The sequence below is a fragment of the Rhinolophus hipposideros genome (assembly GCF_964194185.1).
Source record: "Rhinolophus hipposideros genome assembly, chromosome: 11".
NCBI lineage: Eukaryota > Metazoa > Chordata > Mammalia > Chiroptera > Rhinolophidae > Rhinolophus > Rhinolophus hipposideros.
The window spans coordinates 54,029,300-54,056,454 of NC_138057.1; the positions used below are offsets into that span (position 1 = coordinate 54,029,300).

Sequence of the window (27,155 nt, forward strand, 5' to 3'; positions counted from 1 at the left end):
CTCAGCAATAAGAAGGTATGAACTGTTGGTACACACAGTAACATGGATGAATCTCAACAGACTTATGCTGAGTGAAAGAACTTGGATCCCCCCACCACCAAAAGGACATCACATATTGTATGAATCCATTTATAAAAAATTCTAGAAAAAGCAAATTAAATATAGCAACAGAAAGCAGATGAATGGTTGAGAGGGCAAGGGACAGAGGCACAAGAGAGGAGGATTATAAGGGGCATGAGGAAACTTTGGGGTGATGAATATGGTCATTATTTTTATGGTAGTGATAGTTTCACAGCTGTATACCTATGTCAAAACATCAAATTGTACCTTTTAAACATGTACAGCTTATATCAATTATACCTCAATGAAGTTGTAAAAAATAAACAGCAGGCCCTCAGTAAATGCATATAGAATGAATGCGGGGAGGTATTCGATATCGGTTTAAGGACTATAAACCAATATGCTCAATATGTTAGTATAATTTATGTGCAGAAGAAATAGGTGAATATTAGGTATTCAATAATTTTAGAATGAATGAATTTGACATATTTACGTCACGCTTATCATGTGCCAGGCACTATCCTAGGCTCTGGGAATAGACTAGGGAACCAGACAAAAGTCCTTGTGCTCAAAAAGCGTTAATTTGAGGACAGTAGACCTGAAAAGGTAAGTAAAACACATATAGCGTGCTCGACAGGTGCCAAAGAGAGAGAAAACTGAGAAGGGAAACAGGAATATAAGGGAAGGATATTGACGTTTTTGAGAGTGTGGCCACCCTGCTTGAAAGGGTGATGCCTGAGAGAAGAACTAAAGGAAATGAGTGGACCATGTCTAGAAGAATAAAAAGCAAACGAGCAAGAGTTGACAGAAACGTCTGATCGGAAGATGCCCCAGCCAGCAGGAGCTCGCCGAGCGCCGGCTGGTGAGGTCGGCGGGCTCCCGGGTCCTCCCGGCCCGCCTGTGCTTGCGCTGTCCACCAGGAGGCGCTCCTGCGCCCACCCCGCAGCCGGCTTCGCCGTCGGCCCGTGCGTGGGCACGCGCAGAAACCGCTAGGCGGCGTCGGTTTCCTTTCCCACGCGCGGACGCCGGCGTGGTCCGGCGAGGCCGGGGTGCCCGCGCGTGCGCAGAGTCGAGGCCGGGCTGCCCTCGGGGCGGGGCGGAGCGGGGCGGGGCGGAGGCTTGAGGTGATTCCCCGGCCGCGGTGGCGGCTCCGGCTGTGCGGGGAAACCGAAAGTGGGCGGCGGCCGCGGCTGTGGCGCTGGCGGAGACGGCGGCGGGAGCTGGGCCCAGAGGCGCGGGCACGGGCCGTGGGCCGCCGGGACGAGGTGAGCGCAGGTCCTGTCGCTGCGGGCGCGACAGGTGCCGGGCGAAGTCCGCCGGGCGTGCGGGCGGGCGCGGCGCACCTGTGTCTCTGGCGGGACGGGCTCGGGCGGGACTCGAACGGGCCCGGGGCCTCTTGCTGCAGCCCCGGGGCGACGCCGCGGTCCCGACGCCGGAAACCGGGCAGGGCGCCGGGGAGGTTGGAGTTCCAGAGCGTTGCGTTTTAAATCTCTGCTGGGACCGCTCCTCCGTCCCGTCGGGGCCGGGAAGGACGTCCACCGGGACTCAGCCGGACCGGCCGGCGCCGGGAAACTCGGTGCAGTGGGGCCAAATACAGCCGTGGGGGTGTGGACGGGGGCGCGAGACGCCGACCAGGACGTGGTTCCCGGGACCGGCGCGCCCGGCACGGCCGCCGCCCGGAGCCAGAGGTGTCCGCGTCCCGGGCTGTTGGAACCCCGCTGTTGTGCACCGGGAGCTAAAGGCGCGGGCTTCTCGTCACAGACCTGCCCCTGCAGGCCGCTCAGTAACGCAGGACACAGGACCAGCCATTCCTCTCCAAGCGCGAGCAGCGGGTGGGGACAGAGCCCCAAGCTCTGCAGGAAACCCGGGTCCAGGAGTGAGTTGTGCCTTACCTCTCGCCAGGATCCAGCGGGGTCGGGTTCTCAGCCTCAGCTCCGTGGGAGGAGGCCTGGAGCCCGCACCACTTTTCTGCCCCCTCTCCTGGAGGGGGGTACCAGTTAATGTATTTCCACTCATAGCCAAGGGTATCGCTCCCAAATAATTTCAAAGAGCAGGAAGAGGAAATACCTATTTTAGAACAAAATCCTGACCCAAAAGGATTCTGATAACTGCCCTGCAAAATAAAACAAACCACTGATCGGGGTCACATACCCCACCCCCCATCCCCTCCCCCATCCCCTCCCCATCCCCTCCCCATCCCCTCCCCATCCCCTCCCCATCCCCTCCCCCATCTCCTCCCCATCCCCTCCCCCATCCCCTCCCCATCCCCTCCCCCATCCCCTCCCCATCCCCTCCCCCATCCCCTCCCCATCCCCTCCCCCATCCCCTCCCCATCCCCTCCCCTTCCATCCCCCTCTCCTACCCCACCATCGTGCAGATGGAAAAATTGCAGAGGAGTGTTCTGCCTAGTGATATGCAACAACTTAGTGACAGAAAGTGAAACTTGGAGACCCAAGTCCCCCACTGATGGTGGGCTGCCTTGATGTGTAAGTGTGACCTACTGCAAATAGTGTGGATTTTGCAGACCTGGGTTGGAGTCTCGGCTTGCCGTTTTACTAACTGTGAGCTTCAACAGATTATATACTTTCGTTGAGCCTGGTTTTCTATGTATCAAATGGAAACATTTAACTTACTTTGCAAAGCTTTTGTGATATAACCACGGTAAATCCTTTGGTTCTTATACTCGTCAGGAAATGTTAGCTCTTCCTTCCGCCAAACTTCCCATAATTTACATAATGGAATTTCAGTTTCTTGGAGGCCCCTGCCTTAAATTCTCTATATAGTATACAGTGGTGCACGGTGCAGATTTTTGTAGTTCCACTCAACTGACATTCATTGAGCATCAGTTACATGCAAAGTACTGTGCTGGGTACAGGGAATTGCTTCTGGGACCTACTGGATTAGAACCCACGTCTCCTGTGCCCCGTCCAGGGCCCTTCCCTGGCACACAGCCTCCTCTTTCTTTGCTAGTTAAATACAGTGAGACTGAGGCAGTGGTTGGTGGTGCCTTCAGATTTCAGTCTCCAGATTGGAAATGAAACGTAATCCCTGCTAATGCCCTTTTAAGTGTACTAGTTGAACATGGCTGAATGAACTATTGTATTTTGTACCAAGAGATTTAAACTCCTTGAAGGACCTCTCTCTAAATTTTCTGTGCAATGTAATCCAGTTGGAGACTTAATATGAATGTAAAGGAGAAATGCTTTATAATCCAACTCAGAGTGCCCACTCTGTGTTTGATCGAGTGCTCTTTTCAAGAACTGAGATTTGACCTAGAGTGAGCGCTTTGCCTCTGAGCACTTTGAGAGTCAGCAGGTAAATCCAGGAAGGACAGCCTTGCCTTGGCGCTTGGAGTGAAATCTAATTTGTGTGAATTGGTTTTTCTTTTTTTATGCAAAACCTACTTTCTCTGCGCTGGACTCCCACCATTGTGCTTTTAAAAGCTTCATTCTTTTCATTATTTCCCCACTGGGCCAATTTAAAAAATTTTTGTTTTTCAAACAAACTATTTAAACGTAATTTATTTTGTCATTTTTTTTTTAGCTGAAGATGTGTATATTTGCCAATTAGCACTTCTGATCAGCACAAGATACTCAGTGTGACCCCAAAGTGAACTCAATATTTTAGCCATGCAGCTTTGTCAGGAGGTAGCAAACCTATGGTTCCCATTAGACCTTTGGACCCTATTTCAAAACTTGAAGGATTACAAGTTGAGAATCGTGGATCTTGTCCACCTTCGTGATCTTCCATATGAAGAAAGAAATCTGGTGTGACTTGCTCACAGGGTTGCAGCTAATTACTTGCAAAACTAGGATTACTGAGACCCACACTCCTAACTAAGCTGCTTTGCCATCTCTAGTATATAGATTTATAGAAAGCCCTGCTTATATGTTCATAGAATGTCGTTAATGTGTGCATAATTTGGAGTTTGAAATTATTATAATATAGAAAACTGCTTCCTAAAGATACCCTAAGGAAGTATATCACCATCTGAGGGCATTAATTACTATCTTTCCTTTTAAAAAGAGTGAGTAAAGAAGTAATTCAAGTGGTAACAGTAGACAATTGGAGAGAAAAGATAACTTGTTAAATTGTTGCAAGGCCCTTTGAAAGGACCTTTAAAAAGCCTTCCCTCTCTGAAGCTCAGTGTGTTGATTCCTAGGATGAGGGCTCTGGGATAAACTAGGTGATGTCTAAAATCTTTTCAGCATATACATTCTGACTGTAGGGGCCTCTCGGCTTATTGCTAAAAAATAGTGTCTTCAGGGACAAGGGCAGCCAGTGACCACAAGTATATGCCCCGTGGAGATACTGAAAATTGAGTAGCTGACTGAAGAAGGTAAGACAGATTACTTGGTGATTTCAATTTACCCTAGTAATTCTTCAGATTTATTTTAGGGGTTTAGTGCCACGCTACAACTCAAATTTATGACACGAAAAATGCATTGAGGAAGATGAACCAAACAGTACAGTTGGAAATAGTTGAGGGGAAAAAAAAGAAAAGAGAAACTTGGAGAAGAGAAAGCATAGGTGTGAGCCAAATGCGCTTGGCTACAGGTCTTTGGTCACCAGTAGTGAGGAAACTCAAGCAACAGGAAGCAGATAAAATGCAAATAACTGAGCAAGGGACTATCAGTCAATGGTAAAGGCATGTATCCCAAAGACACCAAAACCAGGTTCTTCGGAATAAGACTTTCTCAGGACCATTTTCAGGTGTATTAAAGAGGCCAGCTGTGAATTTCCAAGATATGGTTTTGAGAATTATTTTAGGCTATTGAAATTGTTCAAATCTTGCTTTCCTAAAGGTTGTCATTACCTTTCCCTGCTCCTTGCCCCACTTCTTGTATGTTATTAATCGTGTACAAGAAGTACTTCAAGAAGTACAAGAAGTACTTCTTGTACACGATTAATTATGTAGCAAAGAGAAAAGGGACAGAATAAAAGGGTGAAAGGTGTCAATTGCCACCATTGTATTTTTGCAACAGTTGGCAATTCTTTTGGAGTTGGATGCCACACCCTTCAATCAGAATGTGGCAGATCCCTGTTTCTTGCCACTTTACCGCTAGTCGCTAAGCATACCTGAGGGTTGCTGTCAATGTGCCAAATTTACTTCTGAAGCCTACATTTGGAGCAGCTGTCTGAAAGGAAGCCCTAAGTTTGGGAGCCAGAAGACCTGGATTCTGGTGGTGGTTCTGGCCGTAAAAATATGTGAGACCTGGAATATTTCACCCTGGGCCTCAGTTTGAAACTGAAAAGTTTGGAGATGGTGTGAAAGTGCCCACTGGCGTTCCATGCGTCTCTCAGCTCGCCGTGCTGAGGTCGGGCCCACTGCCCTCTGCTGCCTTCCTAGGCCAGGCAGTGTCCCGGGACATTGTGGGATTACAGTCTGGCAGGGAATCTCTGCTGCCAGGCTCTTACTGCTGCCAAAGCAGTAAGTGACTTTTTGCCGACTGTTTAGGCGAGAGATCTTAGAGAAGATCCAGTGGCATTCTTAGCAAGCTTGCCAGTTCGTAAGTATGTTAATGAGGCAAGTAAGAAAATCTGGGAAAATTCTACTATTTCAAATTTAATGCTGTCCTAAAAATTTTGCCAGTACACCACTGCTGATGTCATTGCCATCTTAGCCATTTAATGCATATATTCATAGGTAGTTTCCTATCCACACAGTGCTTCTAGGAAAATGTTTTTTATTAAGAAACTACTGAATGCCAGGTATTGTGATTAGCACACATATAACTCTACTTCGGACGCTTGTCATTCAGAAATAGAGGCAAGGACAGGAGAAGGAAAACGAGTGAGAGGAAGCAAGTGAAAGCCAAGAGCAATATGTTGTGATCTATTGTGGCCTGTTTCTTCCTTCTTGACTACAGTTTTTGCTAGCTGACCTTGGTCAGGTTTTGAAATAAAAAATACTCGGATTAAATAATTCTCCAGACCCACCTCTGCTTTACTCTGATGTTTAGGATTCTTATTCAGCTCCAGCAGCATCCTTAAGCCCCTTCCTTGTCTAGTGAAACCTTTAAGAATTTTAACCCGAGAACTTGTGGTCTAAAACAGAGATGGCAACCTTATTTCTCCCCACCTAGCCTAACTTACAGCCCACCAGAGCTGGCAGAACATTCGCAGAATAAAAATAATTTGAATTCTCTTAAACTCTAAATTATATTTGTCACAACATTTTTAGAGAATAGATGTAAGAGGGGAAGAGATTTGGAAGATCAAAATGGCAACTTTAAAAATTTAGGGAGCTATTATAAACTTCCAAATTCAATTATTTTGGGGAGAGGCCATTGAGACACTAAGTGTTGAAATTCCCATAACAGGTTTCCTTTTGTTTCTTATGGATGACATCCAAGATGGTAAACTTGATTTTTATAGTTAGAGGAAAGTATTCTTTCATACTGTATTTTTTATAAAAGTTTTTTGAGTATGATTGCCATCTTCAGGAAATCTCAAAATATGCTATGATCACCAAGGAATTAACAAAACTTAGAGCATTTTGAAGCAATATAGTAGATTAGAAAATGATAATGATTTTTTAAAGCTTTAGCTGTATCTTTCTTTTTGTTCGAAGCCTAAAGTGGTATTGCTAATACAGGAATTGCAAACCAGACTGGAAGAAATTGACAAGCCTGAGAACAAGAACTATATCTGAACAAGACAAAAAACCACATTTACCCTTCCAGGTTTTACTGTGCTCAACTGCTCTCCAGCTTTGAGATCCTCAGTATTATAATCTAAGAGACTGCCCTTCCCTCCAAAAAATTGTTTGCAAATAGAGAATTATAGTATTCCATGAAAGTAGCATATTTTTAAAAAGGCAGTGGGTAGGGGAAATAGAGGGATACTTAATTCAGATTGCAACCATATGGTCAAACACTACTTCCCAGTCTTCTCAAGTATAAGGTTCATTTTGTTATTAGTTTTTTAAAAACTTTGTGATGCCTCACGTACTAGTAGTTTTACTTCTAGTGTCTGTCCAATGGTTGATAAAATTTGTAACTACCAAAAATTGTTGTGAATTCAATATCAGTATGGGTTTGTGAGTCCCAACAGTTTCTGTACACTGTTTGAAAAACAGGAAGACGTGTAAGTGTGAGAACTTACCAGGATTTAAGCAGTGCTTACTGCTCATAGGAAGTATGGATTCCTTACAGTAATGCAGTGGTCCTAACTTGGGCCCGCTCATGAGAACGCTGGCTCAGAGTGGAATGGCCCAGGTATAATGTACCTGGTGGTTCTCAACCACAGCCTGGTAACACAATTGGCTGTCTCAATCAGTTTATAACAATCATTAAACTTTGTAAATTTTTTAAATAAAGATTATTCCTTTAATAGCTCACATGCACATATTTTAGTGAGGAGAGAAAAGGAGTAGTGTTAGGTAGATGGAGAATTATTCATTCATTCATTCAGTGTTTATTGAGCTCTCGTTGTGGCTTAGGCAGTAGGGATTCGGCAGTGAACAAAACCTTACAAATCCCTGCTTTCACAGAGTTTACATTCAAGTCGGGGAGACAGATGGTAAAATTAAATAAAGAAGAGTATTTGGTGATGGTGTTAAGTGTTACGGAGTAAACCAAGGCAGGGAAGGGGTGTAGGGAGAACTGGGCAGCTAGCATAACAGTTCTGATTTTGAATAGGGTAGCCAAGGAAGGCCTTACTGAGAAGGTGACATTTGAGCAAATACCTGAAGAAGGTAAGGCAATGAGCAAGGACTTCCCACACAGAGGGAATGGCAAGTGCAAAAGCCCTCGTGTGAGGATGTCCCAGGCATGTTCCAGGGAAAGCAGGGAGGCCAGCCTGGAGGGAGTGGAGGGAGTGAAAAAAAGGGAAGAAGTTTCCAAAAGAAGAAGACACATTTAAAGAGGGTGGGAATTCACTCCTCATTTTGACATGTAAGACCTTCCATAATCAGACCCCAGTCCTTATTCATAGTCTGATTTGCGCTCCTGTCTCTGGTGTGTTCTGGGTTCTGATAAAATCTGCTCTCGCTGGGTTCCCTCTGGGTTCCTGCCTCCAAGTCTTTTTCTCCCTGCTGTTTTGTCTCCTATGTTTCTCCTACTTGGAAACCCAGGCTCTCACCTATACTCTCATGGAGAATGACTTGTCTTTTAAAATGCTTGTCACTTTCTACCCCATGTCAGTTAATTGTATTTATATCTCAGTCCCCCATGCCTCCTACCTAATAAAAGTTCAATGAAAATACAAGCATTACAATGGGATACCAAGCAGTATCAGTAACCTCATTTCATAACTGTATTGTTCTTATAAAAAGTCAGAGTTTGAGTTATGTGCAATAATAATAAAATACATTAAATACTATACTAAATAAATAAATAAATAAGGTGAGATTAAGGAAGTAAGCATCGGCTTTCCATCTTTCACTATACTGTGTGGCAATTAGGTTGTTTGGATGGGTGTTAGGGCCTCCCCTTTGCCCTGTTTTGCCCCCTTGCCCCCAATTAAGTGTTCTCTTTGGGAGATCCCTGCTGGCAGCTGTTTCAGAGGCAAAATAAGGAAGACGGGGACATTTCAGAGAAAGTGCCTGTCTCCAGCTGTCCCTTTGACTTGGAATCCATACCATCCCTATGAGTAGGCCGAGTCTACTGTTGATTTCACACTGTTTTGTTCTCTTCACTCTGCTTACTGTCTTTCTTGACTGTCTTGTCTATTGTTGTTATTTCTTCAGCGTTTTGTTTTTTGTTTTCATTTTTGTTGTCTTCCGCACCTGTAGGCAGGGTGATATAATAGAGAGAATGCGGGCTTTGGCACCAGACAGACCTGGACTAAAATCCTGGCCTGCATACATCCTGTGATATCTTGGTTATTTAACTTCTCCGAGACTTGGTTTTGTCATCTATAGAGTGAGAATAATACTTTCCTCCCAGGATTATTATGGATATTACATTTTTTGAAAATAAAATTCTCAGGATTTACCCAGAGAAATAAAAACATGTCTACTCAAAGACTTGTACTGTTCAAAGTAACTTTAGGTATAATACCCCCAAGTTGGAAGCAACCCGAATGTGTATCACCATTTGAATGGATAATAGTGGTGTATCTACACAGTGGAATACCACTCGCCGTTAAAAAGGAATGAACTGCTGGTAGGAGCAATAGCATGTATGAAATGCCAAGAACACTCAGTGACGATAATCTGTAGTGCCAGAAAGCAGATCGGTGGGCAGACAATGTGTGCATGGGGGAGAGTTGACTGAAAATGGGTCCAACTTGAAGGAACTTTGTTTTCAGGTTTATGGAGATATACTTACACATAGCAAAAGTCACCCTTTTTTTGATTTACAGTTCTATGAATTTTGACAAAGTTATATAGCGTGTAACCATTACCACAGTCAAGATAGAGAATATTTCCATCACCCTCAAAATTGCTTTGTGCTCTTTGCAGGCAGTCCTCTCCCTACATCCCCAGGGCAAGGCAACTCCTGATAAAATTTCTGTGCCTGTAGTTTTGTCTTTTTGAATGTTACATAAATAGATCATATAGCATATAATAATGAGTAGGAGGATGGAAGAGAGTGGGTATTCTTGCCTTCTTCCGAGTCTTAGGGAGAAGTCATTCACTCTTTCACCATTGCATATCATGTTAGCCTTGGGTTTTGACTAGATACTCTGCATCAGGCTAAGGAGGTTTCCCTTCTATTCTTATTTTCTTAGAATGATCACAAACTTTTGTCCGATGTGTTTTTTCATCTATTGATATGATTAAGTAGGTTTTCTCCTTTAGTTTGCTGATATAGTGAATTACATTGATTATGGATGTTAAACCAACCTTGCATTCCCGGAGTAAATCATAGTTGATCATGATGTGTTATCCTTCTGACATATTGTTGGATTTTATTTGTTAGGAACTTCTGCGTTTATGTTCATGAGGGATATTGGTCTTTTCTTGTAATGTCTTTGTCTGGTTTAGATATCAGCATAATGTTGGCCTCATAAAATGAGTTCAGAAGTGTTCCCTTCCCTTCTGTTTCCTGTAAAATTTTGTGTAGAAGTGGTATTAATTCTTCCTTAAGTGTTAGGAATAATATGCCAATAAAGCCATCTGGGCTTTGAGTTTTCCTTGTGTGAAGGTTTTTAACTACAAATTCAGTTTCTCTAATAGGTATAGGGATACTAAGGTTATCTTTTCTTTTCTTTTGAGTAAGCTTTAGAATTTGTGTCTCTCAATGAATGTGTCCATTTCATCTAAGTTACCAAATTTATTGGCATAAGTTGTTCATAATATTCTCTTTTAAATGTCTGTAGGATCTGTATTGATGACGTTTTAAGAACTCCTGTTATTGGTAGTTTCTGTCTTTTTTTCCCTTGATTTATTTACCTGGAAGTTTATCAATTTTATTGATGTTTTCAAAAACCTAGTTTTGTTTTCATTATTTTTCCTTTACTTTTTTCTATTTTATTACTGATCTGTTTCATAATTTCAATATTTATTTTGCTCTCATCTTTATTATTTCCTTCCTTCTACTTACTTTTGGTGTAATTTTCACTCTTTCTTCCCTCAAGTTAGTAGATTTATCACTGATTTGAGACCTTACTTCTTTGATTACATAACCATATAATGTTGTAAATTTCCCTTTTAATACTGCTTTAACTGCATCTAGCAAATTTTTACATATTGTTTTCATTTTTTAAAAAATATTTTCTGATAGTTTTTGGAGCCTTCCTCTTTGACTCTTGGCTATTTAGGAGTATGTCATTAAATTTGCAAATACATGGGAGTTGTCCACATATCTTTCTCTTATTGATACATAATTTAATTTTGTTTTCTAGTCATAGTATATTCTTTGTACAGTTACAATTATTCTAAATTGGTCAGGGATTGTTTTAGGTCCCAGCATATGTTCTATCTTGCTAAATGCCTCATGTGCTCTTGAAAAGAATGTATGAGGTGTGATCAAAAAATGCAGTGAATGTTTACATTTAAAAAATTTATTATAGTAAAAGACACATTGCCATTAATCCCCCTCAAAATACTCCCCCTCACTTTGAACACACTTATCCCCTCATTCTTGCCACTTTCTGAAGCAGTTCAGGACGTCCTCTTTCATGAGTGTCTATACTTCCTCCTCCATCATGACAACGCTCCGTGTCATACATCGCTTCTGGTACATGGCAATTTCTGTCCCATAAAAACATTATGGTGTCTCCTCATCCACCTTATTCACCGGATCTGGCACTGTGCAACTTCTGGCTCTTCCCCAAAGTCAAAATGATCACGAAAGGAAAATGTTTTGAATCGATTCAGGACATCGAAGCAGCCATGACAGTGCAACTAAAGACACTCACGAAAGAGTACTTCCAGGACTGCTTCAGCAAGTGGCAAGAATGATGGGTAAGTGTGTTCGAATTGAGGGGGAGTATTTGGAGGGGGGTTAATGGCAACGTGTCTTTTACTGTAATAAACTTTTTTAACTTAAACATTCACCGTAGTTTTTGATCATGCCTCATATTTATCTGGTCCCTTTTTCTTAGCCTTTTATAGATTCTTCTTCCTTTGCCCATTCCTTAAATGACAGCCTTCTACAAAGGTCCACCCTTAACTTTGTTTTTGACTCCCTGGACACCAAATGCCATGTATATGCTGAAGACCAACAAATCTATAACCAGCTCAGACCTCTAACCTACGTTCCTGGTGAGCATATCTATGTAATGCCCTGCGAACATCCCAGCCTCCATATGTCCAAAATGAATTCACTCTCTTCCTCTCCTGCAAATCTGCCTCTACCCCGACCTCAGTGTGGGTCATTACTATCCACCATACTTCTAAGCTAGAAACTTGGAACTTCCCTCATCATCCAAAGTTAATAAATTCCTGTTGATTCCACCTCCTAATTACCTCTCAGATTGATCATTTGTTTATTCCCAAGGCCCTGTTTTCAGGTCCTCCACATTTCCAAGTATTCTTAAAGTCAGTCTTTCTCCTTCTAACTTATCTTCCCCACTACTGAATAGTGATTTTCCTAAAATGCAGAGCTGATCATTTTATTTCCCTATTCAAAATCCCTCTAAGGCCCCACATTACTTCTGGAGAAAAATGCAAACATATTAGCATAATATAGTAGTCTTTTCTGGGTCTGCCTCTTCCCACCTCTCCTACCCCCCTCTTTTAGTCCTCAGCTTGGAGTCTTTGCTCAATCATGTCAAGCCACTTAACCACTAGTGATTCTCAGAACCAGCCATGTACTTCTCTGTCACCTCTGTGCCTTTTGCACCTTCTGTTCCCTTTACTTGGGGCTGATACCTCTCCCCACCCCACCCTAACGTACACCCTCTTCCTCCTTGCCTGACTGACTCCTTCTTGTCCTTCAGGACTCCATTCAGGCCTCCCCTCTTCTGGGAGACATTCCCTGATACCTTCCCTCTCCAGGCTTTGTGCCTTTCTGACCTCCTCTGTATTCTCATTGTATTCTATGCTTTTCTCTGCCCTAGCAGTTATTTCCCTGTATTGTTACAGCACAGAAAGTATTCAGTAACAATTTATGGAATGATCTAGCAAATGTAATCTCTGAAAATCTATTTGAATTCACAGACTAATGAATCATATCGTGTAACCTTCTACTGTTCTCTTATAGGTGAAGATGCTGGAAGCAGATTTAGTTTCAAAAATGCTACGAGCTGTTCTACAGTCTCATAAGAATGGAATAGCATTGCCCCGGCTCCAAGGAGAGTACAAATCCCTGACTGGAGACTGGATCCCCTTCAAGCAGTTAGGTTATCCTACACTAGAAGCCTATCTGAGAAGTGTGCCTGCAGTTGTCAGGCTAGAGACCAGTAGATCTGGAGAGGTAAGGAGGTAACTATTTATGTCAGAAGAGTCAAACCAATTCTTACCTGCCTGTCTGGCACTTCCAATCTCCTAACGGTGAGGGAAGTCAAAGTGAAAAGTCCTGGTTAAGTGGTTTGAGATTGGTAGTGATGGAACAGCATCCAAACACAGCCTAGATGGCAATTACTTCGGTTAACCCCTCAAATTCCTTCCATTGTAAAAATAAGATGTTAACCACATTAAATAAGAAATTTCAAAATGAAAGTTTACCTAGTCTCAACATCCATACAAAATAACCGAACCAGAGCCCTTACCTGCCTAAATGTCACACCCACCCCTTATAAACCTGCTATACCTGTTTTTGCCTAGGTCACTAATGACCTCCTGATTACCAAGTATAGCAGACACTTTGAAATCCTCATCGTTTGACGTCACTCATATCTGTTCTGCTACGTGGGTCCTAATTGGTCATTCAGCACTGTATTACAGGGCCCGCCCTCCTGTCCACCTGTCTTTAGTCCCTTCTCTCTCTGGCGTGTTCTTGCCTTCACACCAGTGTAATCATATTATTCTACAATTTTAAATCCTTTCGTTTCTCTGGAGTAATATTACATATTCATATTCTCTGGAAGAATATTTTATGTATAACAGGCTATTTGGTGATAGTAATTACGTTTTTTATCGTACATTCCGTGACCCAGCAGTTTCACTTCTTGGTATCTGCCCAGTACATACAGTGTAAAAGATATGAACAAACTACCACCTAAAAGACAAACCAAAACACCCACCCCCAAAAAACAGTACGTTTTTCTGGGTACATTTCCATATATATGTAAAGACAGAACAGGTATGGAGTTTCTCACCAACAACACTTATAATAGTTGTTCCCCTGTTTGCAGTGGGTAAGGGGAGGCAGTGGGTGGAGGAGGAAAAGGGCCCAGGATGAGGAGAGTGGTCAAAGGGAAGGTTCACCTAACCTATAATAATTTTTATAAGGAGAAGGAATAAGTTAATTAAATATTACATTAATAATACTTTCTTCAGCATCCCTGATTCTCCCAGACAGATTTAAGTCGTCCTTTCTGTCTACTTGACACCTTGTAATACATCCACTATACTACTTGACACAGTGCTTTCTATTTGCTCTCTTTGTCTCTCTCTTTTTTCCTTCATAAGTTTACTGAGGCTGAGAGATTGTTTTTCATCCCTAATAGTTGGTGCTTGATAAATATGTGTTGAATGCATGAATGATCAAATGTCTGAATGAATTAATAAATTAATAATGTTTCATATGGTTACTAAGCTATAATTTACTCTTTATTTCTGTATTTTGGACATTTTTAATGTTTCCAAGTTTTGACTATTAGAATAGCCCCTACTGTACATATTTGGGTATGTAACTTTTTCTTGTTTTGAATTATATTTGTGTAACATTTTCAGGAATAAAAATACTGGGCCAAAGAGTAGGCATGTGTTTTGGCTTGTGGTGTGAAGCTTCATTGCTTTATGAAGACTTACGCACTACATGGGCTTTCAAGGTCTTCTAGTCCCAATAGTCTGCATACTTTTTTCAAATATCCTAGATCTTGCACCAACTTTTTTAAAAGATAAAAAGCTGAGCTGCTGCGTTTTAAGCACGTGCAAAGGGTCCGGGGTCTCTGCTTGCCCTGGACGCTTACACATACTTGTCAAAGTGACGCCCCTCCATGGAATCCTATGGCTCCATTGGCCAGTTGGAAAACTCCAGATCTAAGCCCTCATTTACAGCTGCGAATACTGAGATTAGGGAGGTATATTGATTTGCCCTAAGTCACCCGGCCAATCTGTGCGGTGGCAAGACTATAATTTAGTGGTCTTGAAAGGTAACACAACATAGCAGTTACATGTACATACTTTGGATTCAGAGAAATAGCCAAACTGTGTGACTTGGGAAGGTTGCTTAACTTTTTGAGCCTCTGTTTTCCCATTGTATAAAATGGAATAAAATATACCCCACAGATTATATGAGATAATACCTGCAGATCATGGTTTCTTTGGTTCATTTGTTGATCCCATAGTATCTGGCACATTGTAGATGCTCAATAAATACCTGTTTAAGCAATAAATGAAATTTTCAATTTGAGGAAAGAAGATTATTCAGTGTGCTAGACTGTATTTGATTTATCTTGTAGAGAACATAATTTTATTCTAACCTTATTAAGGAGAGAGAGACATGAATACTGTGTTTCCCCGAAAATAAGACCTAGCCGGACAATCAGCTCTAATGCGTCTTTTGGAGCAAAAATTAATATAAGAACCAGTATTATATTATATTATATTACATTACATTACATTTGTATTGTATTGTATTGTATTGTACTGTACTGTACTGTACTATACTATACTATACTATGTTATATTATATTACATTACATTACATTATATCCGGTCTTATAGTAAAATAAGATCGGGTCTTATATTAATTTTTACTCCAAAAGACGCAGTAGAGCTGATTGTCCGGCCAGGCTTATTTTCGGGGAAACACGGTATTTGCGTACAGCTCTATTTGGGACATGGAAACTCACTAAGATCCACTTTTAAAAAATGGCCTCTTGGCACCAGTGAATCTGAGAAATGTTTCTCCTCTCACTTTGCCTCTCGTGAGTAGATGACTTGCTATGCCGTGGCCTGCACAGAAACTGCAAGAATTGCTCAGCTGGTGGCTCGTCAGAGGAGTTCTAAAAGGAAAACGGGGCGGCAAGTTAATTGTCAGATGAGAGTGAAGAAAACCATGCCATTTTTTCTAGAAGGTAAAGATTTTTGACATGCTAAACATTGTAAGCCTGTCTGTGAATACACTGACATATGGAATTGTGGAAATATTGCTTGTGGTCATGATAAACACTTGTATTACTATTCACATGTCAAGGACGAAATCCTGAAGCTGTTATTTCCATTTGAAATTAAGTGAACATGATGAGCATGACTTACTAAATGCAGTGACTTCTCTGTGTAAAATAACTCAAAGTAGATTTTAATTAAGCTTATGGCAAAATGTAGTTTTATTCTTTTAGGTTATTTGAGGGAAAGCCTCATCTAGAATGTTGGCTGAACCAAGAACCTATGATTTAATGTCTCATTTTGCAAATCATGCCTTTTAGTATAAATCCTCTATTTTCAGAAAAACATGAATTATATAATACACAAAGGTGTTATATAGGCAACCCAGCCTGTGTTTACTGAACACTCATCTCAAGAAGCTTGCAATCAGCTCTAAAACTAAATTCTCAAGAAATAGTTCAATGGTAATAAAGTGGAAGCCTAACTGCCACAGTGAGTTTTTGGGTGAGGGAGCAATCATTGTGAGTGAGAATGGCAATGTAGGGCTTTATAGTGATGGGGAGTCGTGAACCTAGACCTTAAATTAATGGAGAAGAGATGGGAGGACCGAGATGTGGCCGACCGAGTGTGCTGCATTTGTAAGAACATGAGGTAGCTGCCACTGAAGTGTTAATTGATGAGTAGAGGGAAAGTAAATAGCTAGTCTAGGAGATGAAGCCACATTTTGAAGAGCCTCATCTGCTAAATACTCACCAGTCTACTCATCGCCTACTGACCAGTCCTCCAGGGCCAACTTCCTCATGTTCTTACACACTGTTCTGAGAATAGAGACCCACAGAAAACATCTAGACAAGGGAGAGACATAATGAACCTAGGATTTGGGAAAGCTAACTGATTCCATTCTGTATGTATGTATAGGAATTGATTGCATTTCCTAACTTCATAGGAAAACCAAAAGCAACCCTCAGGCAACCAGGATTTTCTTCGGATTTTTCTATCAGCAAAAAACCCAATTCAACACTGTTAAGAGACAAAGGAAACTCTCTTGTAGTTAAGTCTGATGTTGAAATGTCACCCTACACGTTACACACAACTGTGGGAAGTGAAGTATTGAAAGATGTTCCGGTGCACAGGCATGTGACCACGTCTCCTAGTAACAGGTATTTGTTCTTTGTTTGGCTGGAAGGAGAACAAATGTTAAAAATGCATGTCCAGGAAAATAAGGAAATACTTTGTTTTGTCTAATGTAAGTTCATATGTAGTAGAGAAATGCATCATTACTAGTAAGTACACTTCTCCTGGCTGCATGACTGTCATTCTCTGAATTTCTCCATTTTATGTTTTCTCCGCCTTTTTTGGTAATCTGTCCTTGTGAAATTCATTTTAAAAGCTCTCACAAGTTGTTATAGGAACCTGTTTCAGCATAACTTACAACTTTTTCTGAACATCTTTCTTATGATTAAGTTTGTAAGTTTTTAGTAAAATCTGGTTGATTTGAACACGGCACTGTGCTCCAATGACCATATGATCATGCAGTAGCATAATACATCCATGCATCAGAATACTAGACTGGCAGTAAGAACACAACCATAAAGTCTTAGTTTGGATGCTGCCATTCACTAGTCAGGTAAAATAAGTGAAATTATTTCATCTTTTGGGACTGTGGTGTCCTCATTTGTCCAATGAAAATGTTAGCTAGGTGATCTCAAATTTTCTTTCTGGCTCTAAATTTTGTGGTTTTATAAGGTAACTCAGCAAACTACGACCCATGGGCCAAATCCAGCCCATTGCCTGTTTTTTAAATAAAGTTTTATAGGAACCCAGCCACATCCCTTTGTTTATATGTTGTCTGTGGTTGCTTTTGCACAACCGCAGAGTTGAGTAGTCGTACAGAGACAATAAACAGCTTGGAAAGCCTAAAATATGTACTGTATTTCCCCGAAAATAAGACCTTGACAGACCATCAGCTCTAATGCGTCATTTGGAGCAAAAATTAATATAAAACCTGGTCTTATATTATATTGATTATATTATATTATATTATATTATACAATATATTATGTTATATTATATTATACCCAGTCTTTATTTTTAATTTATTTTTAATTTTTTAATATGTTTTTTAGACATTTATCATTTATATCTCTCACACAGTGATAACCCCCCTTCCCCCATCTACTACTTCTCTGACATCGCATACAGCCATTACATTTTATATTATGCCCAGTCTTTATAGGAAAATAAGATCAGGTCTTATTATATAATAAAATAAGACCAGGCCTTATATAAATTTTTGCTACAAAAGACGCATTAGAGCTGATGGTCTGGCTAGGTCTTATTTTGGGGGGAACACTGTATAATACTAAGAACCAGGAAAATGCCTTGAATGAGAAGAAACAATCAACAGACACCAACACCAAGATAAATCAAATGTTGCAATTATCTGACAAAGATTTTAAGACAGCTGTCATAAAAATGCTCCAGGAGCATTTTTTGAAAAAACAGAAATTCACCAAAGGAGTAGAATATAGAAGAAAAGAACCAATTGGAAACTATAGTACTGAAAAATGCAACACTGAGATAAAAAATGCACTGTATTGGTTGGAGCATTCCTCTCAACCACAAGGTTGCTGGTTCGACTCCCTCAGGGGATGGTGAGCTGCACCCCCTGCAACTAGCAATAGCAACTGGACCTGGAGCTGAGCTGCGCCCTCCACAACTAAGACTGAAAGGACAACAACTTGACTTGGAAAAAAGTCCTGGAATTACATGCTGTTCCCCAATGAAGTCCTGTAAAAAAAAAATGCACTGGATGAGCTCAGTATTGAAATGAATATGACAGAAGAAAGAATCTGTAAACTTGAAGATGGAAAAATAGAAATTACCCAATCTGAAACAACAAACAGACTTCAAAAAGTCAAACCAAACCAAAACAAAACAAAAAAATAGTTTGCAGAGCCTGAGGGACCTATGGGGAAAATAAAACTAGCAGACCTATGGGGAAAATAAGAAAGATCTGATATTTATATTATGAGAATCTTAGAAGGAGAGCTGAGAATGGAGCTTGATTGAGTATTTGAAGGCACAATGGCTGAAAACTTCTTAAATTTGGCTAAGGACATAAACCTACAGATTTAAGAAACTTAGAGAATCCCAAAGAGGATGAATAGAAAGAAACCCACACCAAGGCACCTCATAATTAAACTTCTAAAAACTAATGACAGAAAAAATCTTGAAAACAGGCAGAGAGAAATAACATGTCACCTATAGTGGAATGTCAGTTTTACTGACAGTGGATTTCTCATTCACAACTGTGGAGGAAGAAAATGGCACTTTTCTGAAAGAAGAAAAACTCAATCACAAATTCTCCCTGGGGTACCAAAAAAATGTGTACAAGTGGACATTTTGGTCAACGTTACTCAAGCAGTAGTTCGCCATAATCAGAAGTGTCTGGACACTGATGGTAACCACTTTGAGTACCTCTTGTAATTGTAGAAGTCAAACGTGCCTTGTATTCATTTTTTGTTATCGGTATATATTGAATATTACAATTTTAATATTTTTTCCTTTCTTAAAATGTATATACATATTTTTGGCTCCCTCTGTATATCATTCTATTTATTCTTACAACATTCACACTCCCTTGCATGTACCAACCACTGCCATAGGCACGGGAACACAGGTAATTAAGACACTTGGAGTCTAGTGAGGGAGACAGACATGAACACAAATTATTTTTCTCTGTGTGTGTGTGTGTGTGTGTGTGTGTGTGTCCGTGTCCTCAGATTTGGAAAAATCTATATATATATCCAATATAATTCATATGAAATTATTTTGGTGAGCGTATGAGGTGGGATCTATGTTTATTTTTTTTCTAAGTAGTTATTTGAGCAATGCCCTGTCTGGTTTGAAATGCCACTTTTATCATGTGCTAAGATACGACGTAAATTAAGTGTTTCTAAGCTCTCTACCCTTTTACTTATCTGTCCAACTATTTTAAACGTTGTAACTTTATAATGCATTTCTATATCTGGTGATAAAAGTCCCTCATTTTTTAGTTGTATTCCAAAATAGTCTTTATGTTCAACTCTTTATTCTTTGCATGATTTTCTTTGTTTTATATTGCTTGTTCCTTAAAGGTGATTTATTGAAACTCTGACTTCCAAGTTCTTTTAAAGTCCTAGTTTAAATTTAGCTTTTAATACATTTTTCTCTGGTTGCATATGAATCATGAAAGCTGATTCTAGGTATGTTTTCATTTCTGCTCATTTTGAAATATTTTAATGACCTGTTTTGCTGTTCAGTGCCACAGAAATTAAAAGTATAGAGTTTAAAACTTGGTATTGACTCTGCTATTTGAATTTTAATTTACTTTTTTTTAATACCTTAGGTTTAGCCCAAAGGCATCCCTTCCGCCACCTTTTCAGATGCATCCCTCAAGAACCTGTACTAAGGAAATGAGTGGTATGTTTTCTAAACATTAGCTTCATGATACATCTTGTCTCCTGGAGCCTTAAAGCCCCAAGAAAAATATCTGGTGGTGGCTTTTGACACTCACTCTCATCTTCTGCTTGGAGTATATCTTACCTAATTTTAAGTTATGAATTGAAATGATTTAAAGAGGAAATAAATAATACCTCCAAACATATTATTATTCCGACTTGAGGCCTTCCTCAAAACAGACCTATTCTGTTTCATTCCCACGTGTCACCTGCAGAGATACTTGTGTCCCTTGTTACCCTATCACTCATTAGAGGTTAAGATTGAAAGTATGTAAATATGGGACCTAAATTCATAAAGTAATTTCAGATACTTTATCATATAAAAACTAGAACCCTAAACTGTGTAGTGACCACTAATCATTTAAATATGAATATAAATGATTCCTCAGGTTATAAAATCCAAAAGGGCTGTTAAAGGAAATAATTGGAGACATACTAGTCAAAGAATCTGAAGATTAGAAATGTACTCACTCTTACCCTTTCTCCTCCAATCAAAGTGTAAATCCCCTGCGTATAGACCCACCTAAGGGACACAGTGTTTTCAGAATTAGTACTTAGGTTGCATGAAATTAAAATGTGATATTAAATGATTTGTTGCTTTAAGTATGATTCTTACTGAATTGAAGTCATTTTTTCCATAAGAACACATCTCAATTGTTTCTTATAGAAATTAATTGAATAATATGATTTTTGTGTATATTAGTTACTTTTACATATGCATTTTCTGAAATATAGCCGTGTTTCAGTAAAGTCGTATACCCTTTAGAGGTAAATCCTTTTAAATTAAACTTTTTCAGCAAAACAAAGGGGACTTGTTTCAGGAGGATTACAATTCACATGGCAGCTGATATGCACTCATTGTTTTCTTAACAGCCCTTTTGGATTTTATAACCTGAGGAATCATTTATATTCATATTTAGATACTTAGTGGTCCTTGCACACAGTTTAGGGTCCCAGCTTTTAAGTGATGGAGTGTCTGAAATGATTTTATGAATTTAAGTCCCATATTTACATATTTTAAATCTTACCCTCTAAGGAGTGAGAGGATGACAGTGAGCACAAATATCTCTGCAGGTGCGTGCTTGTCCACAACCTCTTCTACCTGCTGGCGGCCTAGGTTACTTCCTTGATTTGTTTTAACAGATGGTACAGAAGCTTAGGTTACTCCAGTGGCCCCATAAGGCAGGTGTACTTGCGGACTCCAAACTGCGCATGAACCATTGACACTCTTTAAGTGGCATATGGCCACTCCTGAGAAACTCATCTTTTTCTCTCTCCTAGTCCTTTTGTATCATTATTCAGGAAGAGCTTAAATAAATTAGCTCTTCCTTTAGTAGGAAACTTGTATGGACATCCTGGGCCCTTCTGCTCCCGGCGCCAAACTGAGTCTCAGGAAGGCCAGGTCTCGTGCCCTGTAATGGGTAAGGCAGAGTTCGGTGTCCAGCCGTCCTCAAGGAACAGCTCACCTTTTGGTGTCCTGGCCTCCTGAGAGGGCAGTGTGCCCAAACCACAGCCTGTGTGTTTAGACCAGGCAGTTAAAAATAAACTGAAAATTGTTGAGTCCGAGCAAAAATCCTATGATTAAAATATGAATATGTTTTTCTTGTGGTTGGTAATTTTTAATGGACTCTGATCAGTATCCTAGTGAAATTTAGAAGAGATTTGGAATGAATTTCATAGTTATTAAAATACCAGAACTGTCTAGCTATAGTGAACACTCAAATTTCTTTATTGTCTTAGGATGTTAACTCAGGCATTCTGAGTTTTAAATGAAAAACAAATGTGAGTAAAAAAGCTAGTCAGCACTTTATAAATATTCACTTATGAAAGATAAATGATTTGAATTGGGGAAATAAAAATAAATCATGAATAGTTACATTTATAAACGGGCTAGGATCAGTATTGTAAGTGGATCATTTTCTGTGTATTGATAAATTATTTTTCTCATTAATAAAAGGGAAAATTGATCATATCCTAAAACCTGGACAATTTTTTTGGTTTCTATAAAGTGTTCTTCGATCTTACTATTAAGGCATTATCCTCATGCTTTGTGGAAGATAGCTTTAAATTCAGCATTGCACATATACCATTATTATCTAAAATTTAACCTTTTTTAGTCGCAGTTAGAATATTATTGGTTAAATAATAAATTTCATTATTGTTTATGAAGCCAGATCATTCTTATGTGTAAATTAAACTATGAAGCACCCTTGCAAAGTAAAGGGGTTAGGTTCCCTCTGTGGGTGGCTGGTGATCCTGCTGGTTATTTCATGGTTAAAAATAGAATGAAGTTGTCTTGGTCTGCTTTTCCTAATCCGGTTCCCTTCTAAACCCTTTGACCCCACAAGCCTGAAGTATAACCAGGCCTAATGACGCAAACATTAGGTAAATGAGGATAAGCTAAATTGTTAAGCATTTTGGTTAATTCTATCCTTTTTTTTTAATTTAAAGATAATTTAAATCAGAGTGTTGAAAAACCAAATGTCACGTCTCCTGCCTCTTACACTTATAAAATGGATGAGGTTCAAAACCGCATAAAGGAAATACTAAACAAGCATAACAATGGCATTTGGATATCTAAGCTTCCACATTTTTACAAAGAGTTATATAAAGAAGAACTTAATCCTGGAATTTTACAACAATTTGAGCACTGGCCTCATATTTGCACGGTAAGTTTCCCTTATTTCTCCTCCTGACGCCCTCTCACTGCGTCACTTTCAGATTCTGGGTATGATTCTTACTGAGTTGAAATCATTTTTTTCCATAAGAACTCTTCTCCATGTGTTCCCCATGGTATTAGTTGTATCACCTTTTATCCAAGGAGCATGAAGCACTTTACATAATATTGCTTCATGAATCTTTATCTCTAAGATTAACACACATAGGTTCTTATTTATAGAAGTTTGTCAAGGGTTAAGTGCTGCATGTGTTATAATTGCTGTTTTTATATGTTTTGTTTTAAAGTATTTTAAAAATGCATTTAATATGTATACCATTTTGTATTGAACTGCTACCAATAGATACTGATAGCTTTACCATTTTAGTAATGAACTTACTAAAAATAAGTAATAAAACTTTTTGATTTGCCTCAAATTTTATATACTTGTTCCTGAACATTTTTAAAGACATTCAGCTGAACAAATTTTAGTTACTTTGTTGTATATTATACTACGAATACAACTAATATAACCGTATATATAACTATATATTAGTCTATATAACTATACTAATATATAACTAAACTAATATAACTAATATATAACTAAATATGTAACATATTTAGTTAATATATTTAGTTATGTTTTATTTATTTTAATAATTTATAGAGTACATTATTTTTATTTTTAAATTAATGTAATTTCAGATTTAAAATTTTTACAAATTTCTTCGGAGAAAAATATTGGAAAGTGAGCTGACATCAATTTCCGTACCTATTCCTACTTGAGAGTCTATTATTATAATAAAATGATGGGTCAGAATAGTTTATTTAGAAATCTTAGTTTAGCCAGAGATAGAAACAACTAGATTCTTAAACCAAAGTAACTTTTAGATGTTTTGTAATGTTTTATTTACATAGAATATATTCAACAATATAATTATTTTAAATGATAGCAATAGCAACTAGTTGATGCTTCTAAGCTTGTAGAATCAAATATGCATGATGATTAGTGTCTGTTAGATGGTTTTCATTTCTTTAATATACATTTTGGCCCCAAACCCTGTTGAGCCAAATGTAGGCCACTCCCTCTTTACAAGCACCTGGCCTAAAAACAGCATATATTTTCGTAACCACTTTTTTCCTCCAGGCCATGACACCCACTCAGGTCCCATGTACAGGCAAGAAGCAATCACTCATCCATCCATCATGTTTGTTCATTACACCATTTACTGTGTACCTGCAGGTACCCGTCACTGCCTTAGGTGCTAAGAACACACTAGGGCAATGTGACGGCTTAGATTACACAGCGTAAAGTGGGAGAACAAGAATAAATATAAAACTCTGGAAATAAGACTGTCTCCCTACTTATAGTCAAGAATGTTTAATGAACATAAGAATGATTTATGTGAAATGTAGAGGTTATTCTTGTAATAGGAATTCCCAAGGTTGCTATTCAATTCATTTTAGTTTTACTCCTATCTGGGAAGAATTTTCTCACTGGATGCAGGTTTAGCAGCATTGATGTATCCCCTCCTCAGACTTCCCTAATTTTGAGGGGGCTTCTGAGGTTACCAAAAATGCTTGATTTGAAGGTTCAGGGCCTGGAGCTCCTTCTTGGAATGCATATTGTTTTATTTTTTAAATCCATAGACATTCATGAACTTATAGCAGGTCTTCAACAAATTTAGAGGCTTTTATTTGAATCATCAAGATACACACAAAACTCATCAAGCTTTGATAAAGAAGACATCTTGGAGTAAAAATTTTAAAAACTTCGGAAGTTCTTCTTAATGTATTATGTTTCTTTTTATTTTATACTCCATAATTATTACTTGTGTAGTTTAATTTATGGGTTTTTGGGGAAAGCTTTCATCCTTGATACTCTACATGTCTACAAAGCCCCAGAATTTCTCTTCCTAGGATTATAGGTGAGAGAGTATCTCTTTGACGTTAAAACTTTACCTGAAATGAGTGGCTTCCTACTAAATTTCAGATGCTGAAACAACTGACATTATTTTTTTGGTTGCTGTTTTTCAGCACTGAGATTCACTTCGATGCATGATTATTTTCTATCCAATAGTGAGAATGAAACATAAAGCAGAAATATTAATATTCATTTTTTTATCTGTAATCTATGTCTCAACTTTGAGTAGGACTGTTTAAATGCAGTCACTGTCAATCGTTAGGTATGATCATTTGTGTCTAGGATGCTGAAAATCGCCAATCTTCTTGCTGTCTGTTGATGTTTTTCAAAAAAAGTATTTTAAACCTCTGAATGTTTTTTTAACAGCCTTCTGGTAAACAGTTTTAAACAGTTGCACCATGGTTTTTTTAATCCAGTTTTAAACAGTTACAACATGGTTATTTTCCCTTTGTTCTGACTTCTTGCTTTTCACCTTGCTTGAAAAGCAGAAATACTGATAGCATGTCCAGGCTGATGCAACTATGAGAAAGGTCAGACAATCTCAAGCACGGTACAGAAAATTTAGGGTAAGAAAAGAAAGACTTGGTAATATGTATTTCTCTAGATGGTTTGTTGTGTAACAGAAGAAATCCAAATGCAGTGTATTTCTTTCTTTAAAAAAATAAACATCCTATATAAAAAAGATTGAAAAATAAAATTAGAAAGCACGGGGGTTTGGGTCAAAATGGCGGCGTGAGGTGAGCCTCTGTAAAGCTCCCCTGGAATTTACAACTAATCGAATAACAATAACTCCACAAAGGACTCCCTGCACAGCAGACAGACAAGATGAAGAGGCCCACTACTGAATTCACCTAAAGGTGGGAGAATCTTGCGAGCGGGGGAGGAGGGAAGGGAGAAGTGCGGAGACATTACCATGCGCATGCCGGCGCAAGACGCAGACTTAGTTCAGTGCTCCGAGCTCACTGCATCCCGGAACTACTGCAGCTGCGGGAGAGGGAAGAACTCGGACTGCTAGGGTTCCGCTTATGGCCCACAGGGCTGAGGGGGCAGCATATAACACGGCTGAACCCAACCTCATGGCAGAGACCTCGGAGAAAAGACTGAGGGAAGAAGGCTGAAAATGGTGGTGTAAGCCCTCACTGCCGAGCAGAGAACGGAAGCCTTAGGCACTGAGACTAGCCGCCCCCTCCCTACCCTCCCAGAGCTCTTCCCGCCCCCACCTGCCCATGATAGAAGCAGAACAGTAGCAGTGTCAAAAGATCAAAAGAACAGAATGTTTGCTGTTCTGAGAACTGTGGACTGCAGACACAGATTCGCAGCCCAACTAGTTCTGGCAAAGGGGAGGGAGCTGTGGAAGCAGAACCGGCTGTGGTGGTGGTCGCCGCCATTGCTCTGGACCACCTCTCACAACTCACCCCGCCCCTGGCCCCACCTATCTGGGCGGATCCCTGCAGGAATAAACAGAACTGCTGAAACAAACGGGCTCTGAATCTGGTGCAGAAAGAGCTTTGGAACTTCAAAAGCTCTCCGCATACCCACACGGACACTGTGCCCTGTGACCCAGGCAAACTATTACCAGAGGAGAAGCCCGTCTCCCAGGGAATCCCCCCATTGTGTGAGAAGCTGGAATAGTGCAGAGAAAACATAGGACTACCGTGTGAGAGGGAAAAAAAAGGCCGCAGTCGGAGAGAAAATAAAACATTCTACCAACACCTACTGGAAAACAAAAGAAAGACCTCTTTCTATCAACCTGTTGCAGAAGCCACTCCTGTAGATGTCTAGGAAGAGAAATAATAAATCAGTAATTGCCATGAATAACCAAGGCAACAAGACAGCTCAGAAAGAAAGTGAAAAGTCTCCAGAAAGGAACTTAAAGATATGGAAATATGTGACTTAAATGATAGAGAATTCAAGATGGCAGTTCTGAAAAAACTCAACGAGATGCAAGAAAACACAGAAAGGCAGTTTAATGAACTCAGAAACACAATCAAAGAATAACATGAGCATTTTACGAAACAGATTGAAATTTTTAAAAAGAACCAAGTAGAATTTCTGGAGATTAAGAACTCTGTAGAAGAAAGCAAGAATGAAATAACCAGCTTAGGTAGTAGAGTTGACCAGATGGAGGAAAGAATCAGTGACATCAAAGATAGAAACCTGGAAATTACACAGATAGAAGAAGAAAGAGACTTGAGACTTAAAAGAAATGAAAGAACTCTACAAGAACTTTCTGACTCCATCAAAAAGAGCAATATAAGAATAATGGCATACCAGAAGGAGAAAAAAAAGAGAAGGGAACAGAGAATATATTCAAACAAATTGTTGATGAGAACTCCCAAACTTGTGGACTGGATCCTCGAATCCAAGAAGCAAATAGAACACCAGACTACCTCAATCCCA

General features: G+C 39.7%; 1 protein-coding gene across 1 annotated transcript in view; it reads left to right on the forward strand.

Annotated features, from left to right (window-relative positions):
* The first annotated feature begins 1,154 nt into the window (after positions 1 to 1,154).
* Positions 1,155 to 27,155, forward strand: part of TDRD7 (tudor domain containing 7) — a 76,327-nt gene continuing 50,326 nt past the window's right edge. Inside the window, exons 1-6 of the mRNA XM_081066474.1 lie at positions 1,155 to 1,325; positions 12,657 to 12,869; positions 15,498 to 15,639; positions 16,617 to 16,830; positions 20,061 to 20,134; positions 22,624 to 22,841. Of these exons, the coding sequence (XP_080922600.1) occupies positions 12,663 to 12,869; positions 15,498 to 15,639; positions 16,617 to 16,830; positions 20,061 to 20,134; positions 22,624 to 22,841 (855 nt within the window). The 5' untranslated portion in view covers positions 1,155 to 1,325; positions 12,657 to 12,662. The remainder of the gene's footprint in view (positions 1,326 to 12,656; positions 12,870 to 15,497; positions 15,640 to 16,616; positions 16,831 to 20,060; positions 20,135 to 22,623; positions 22,842 to 27,155) is intronic.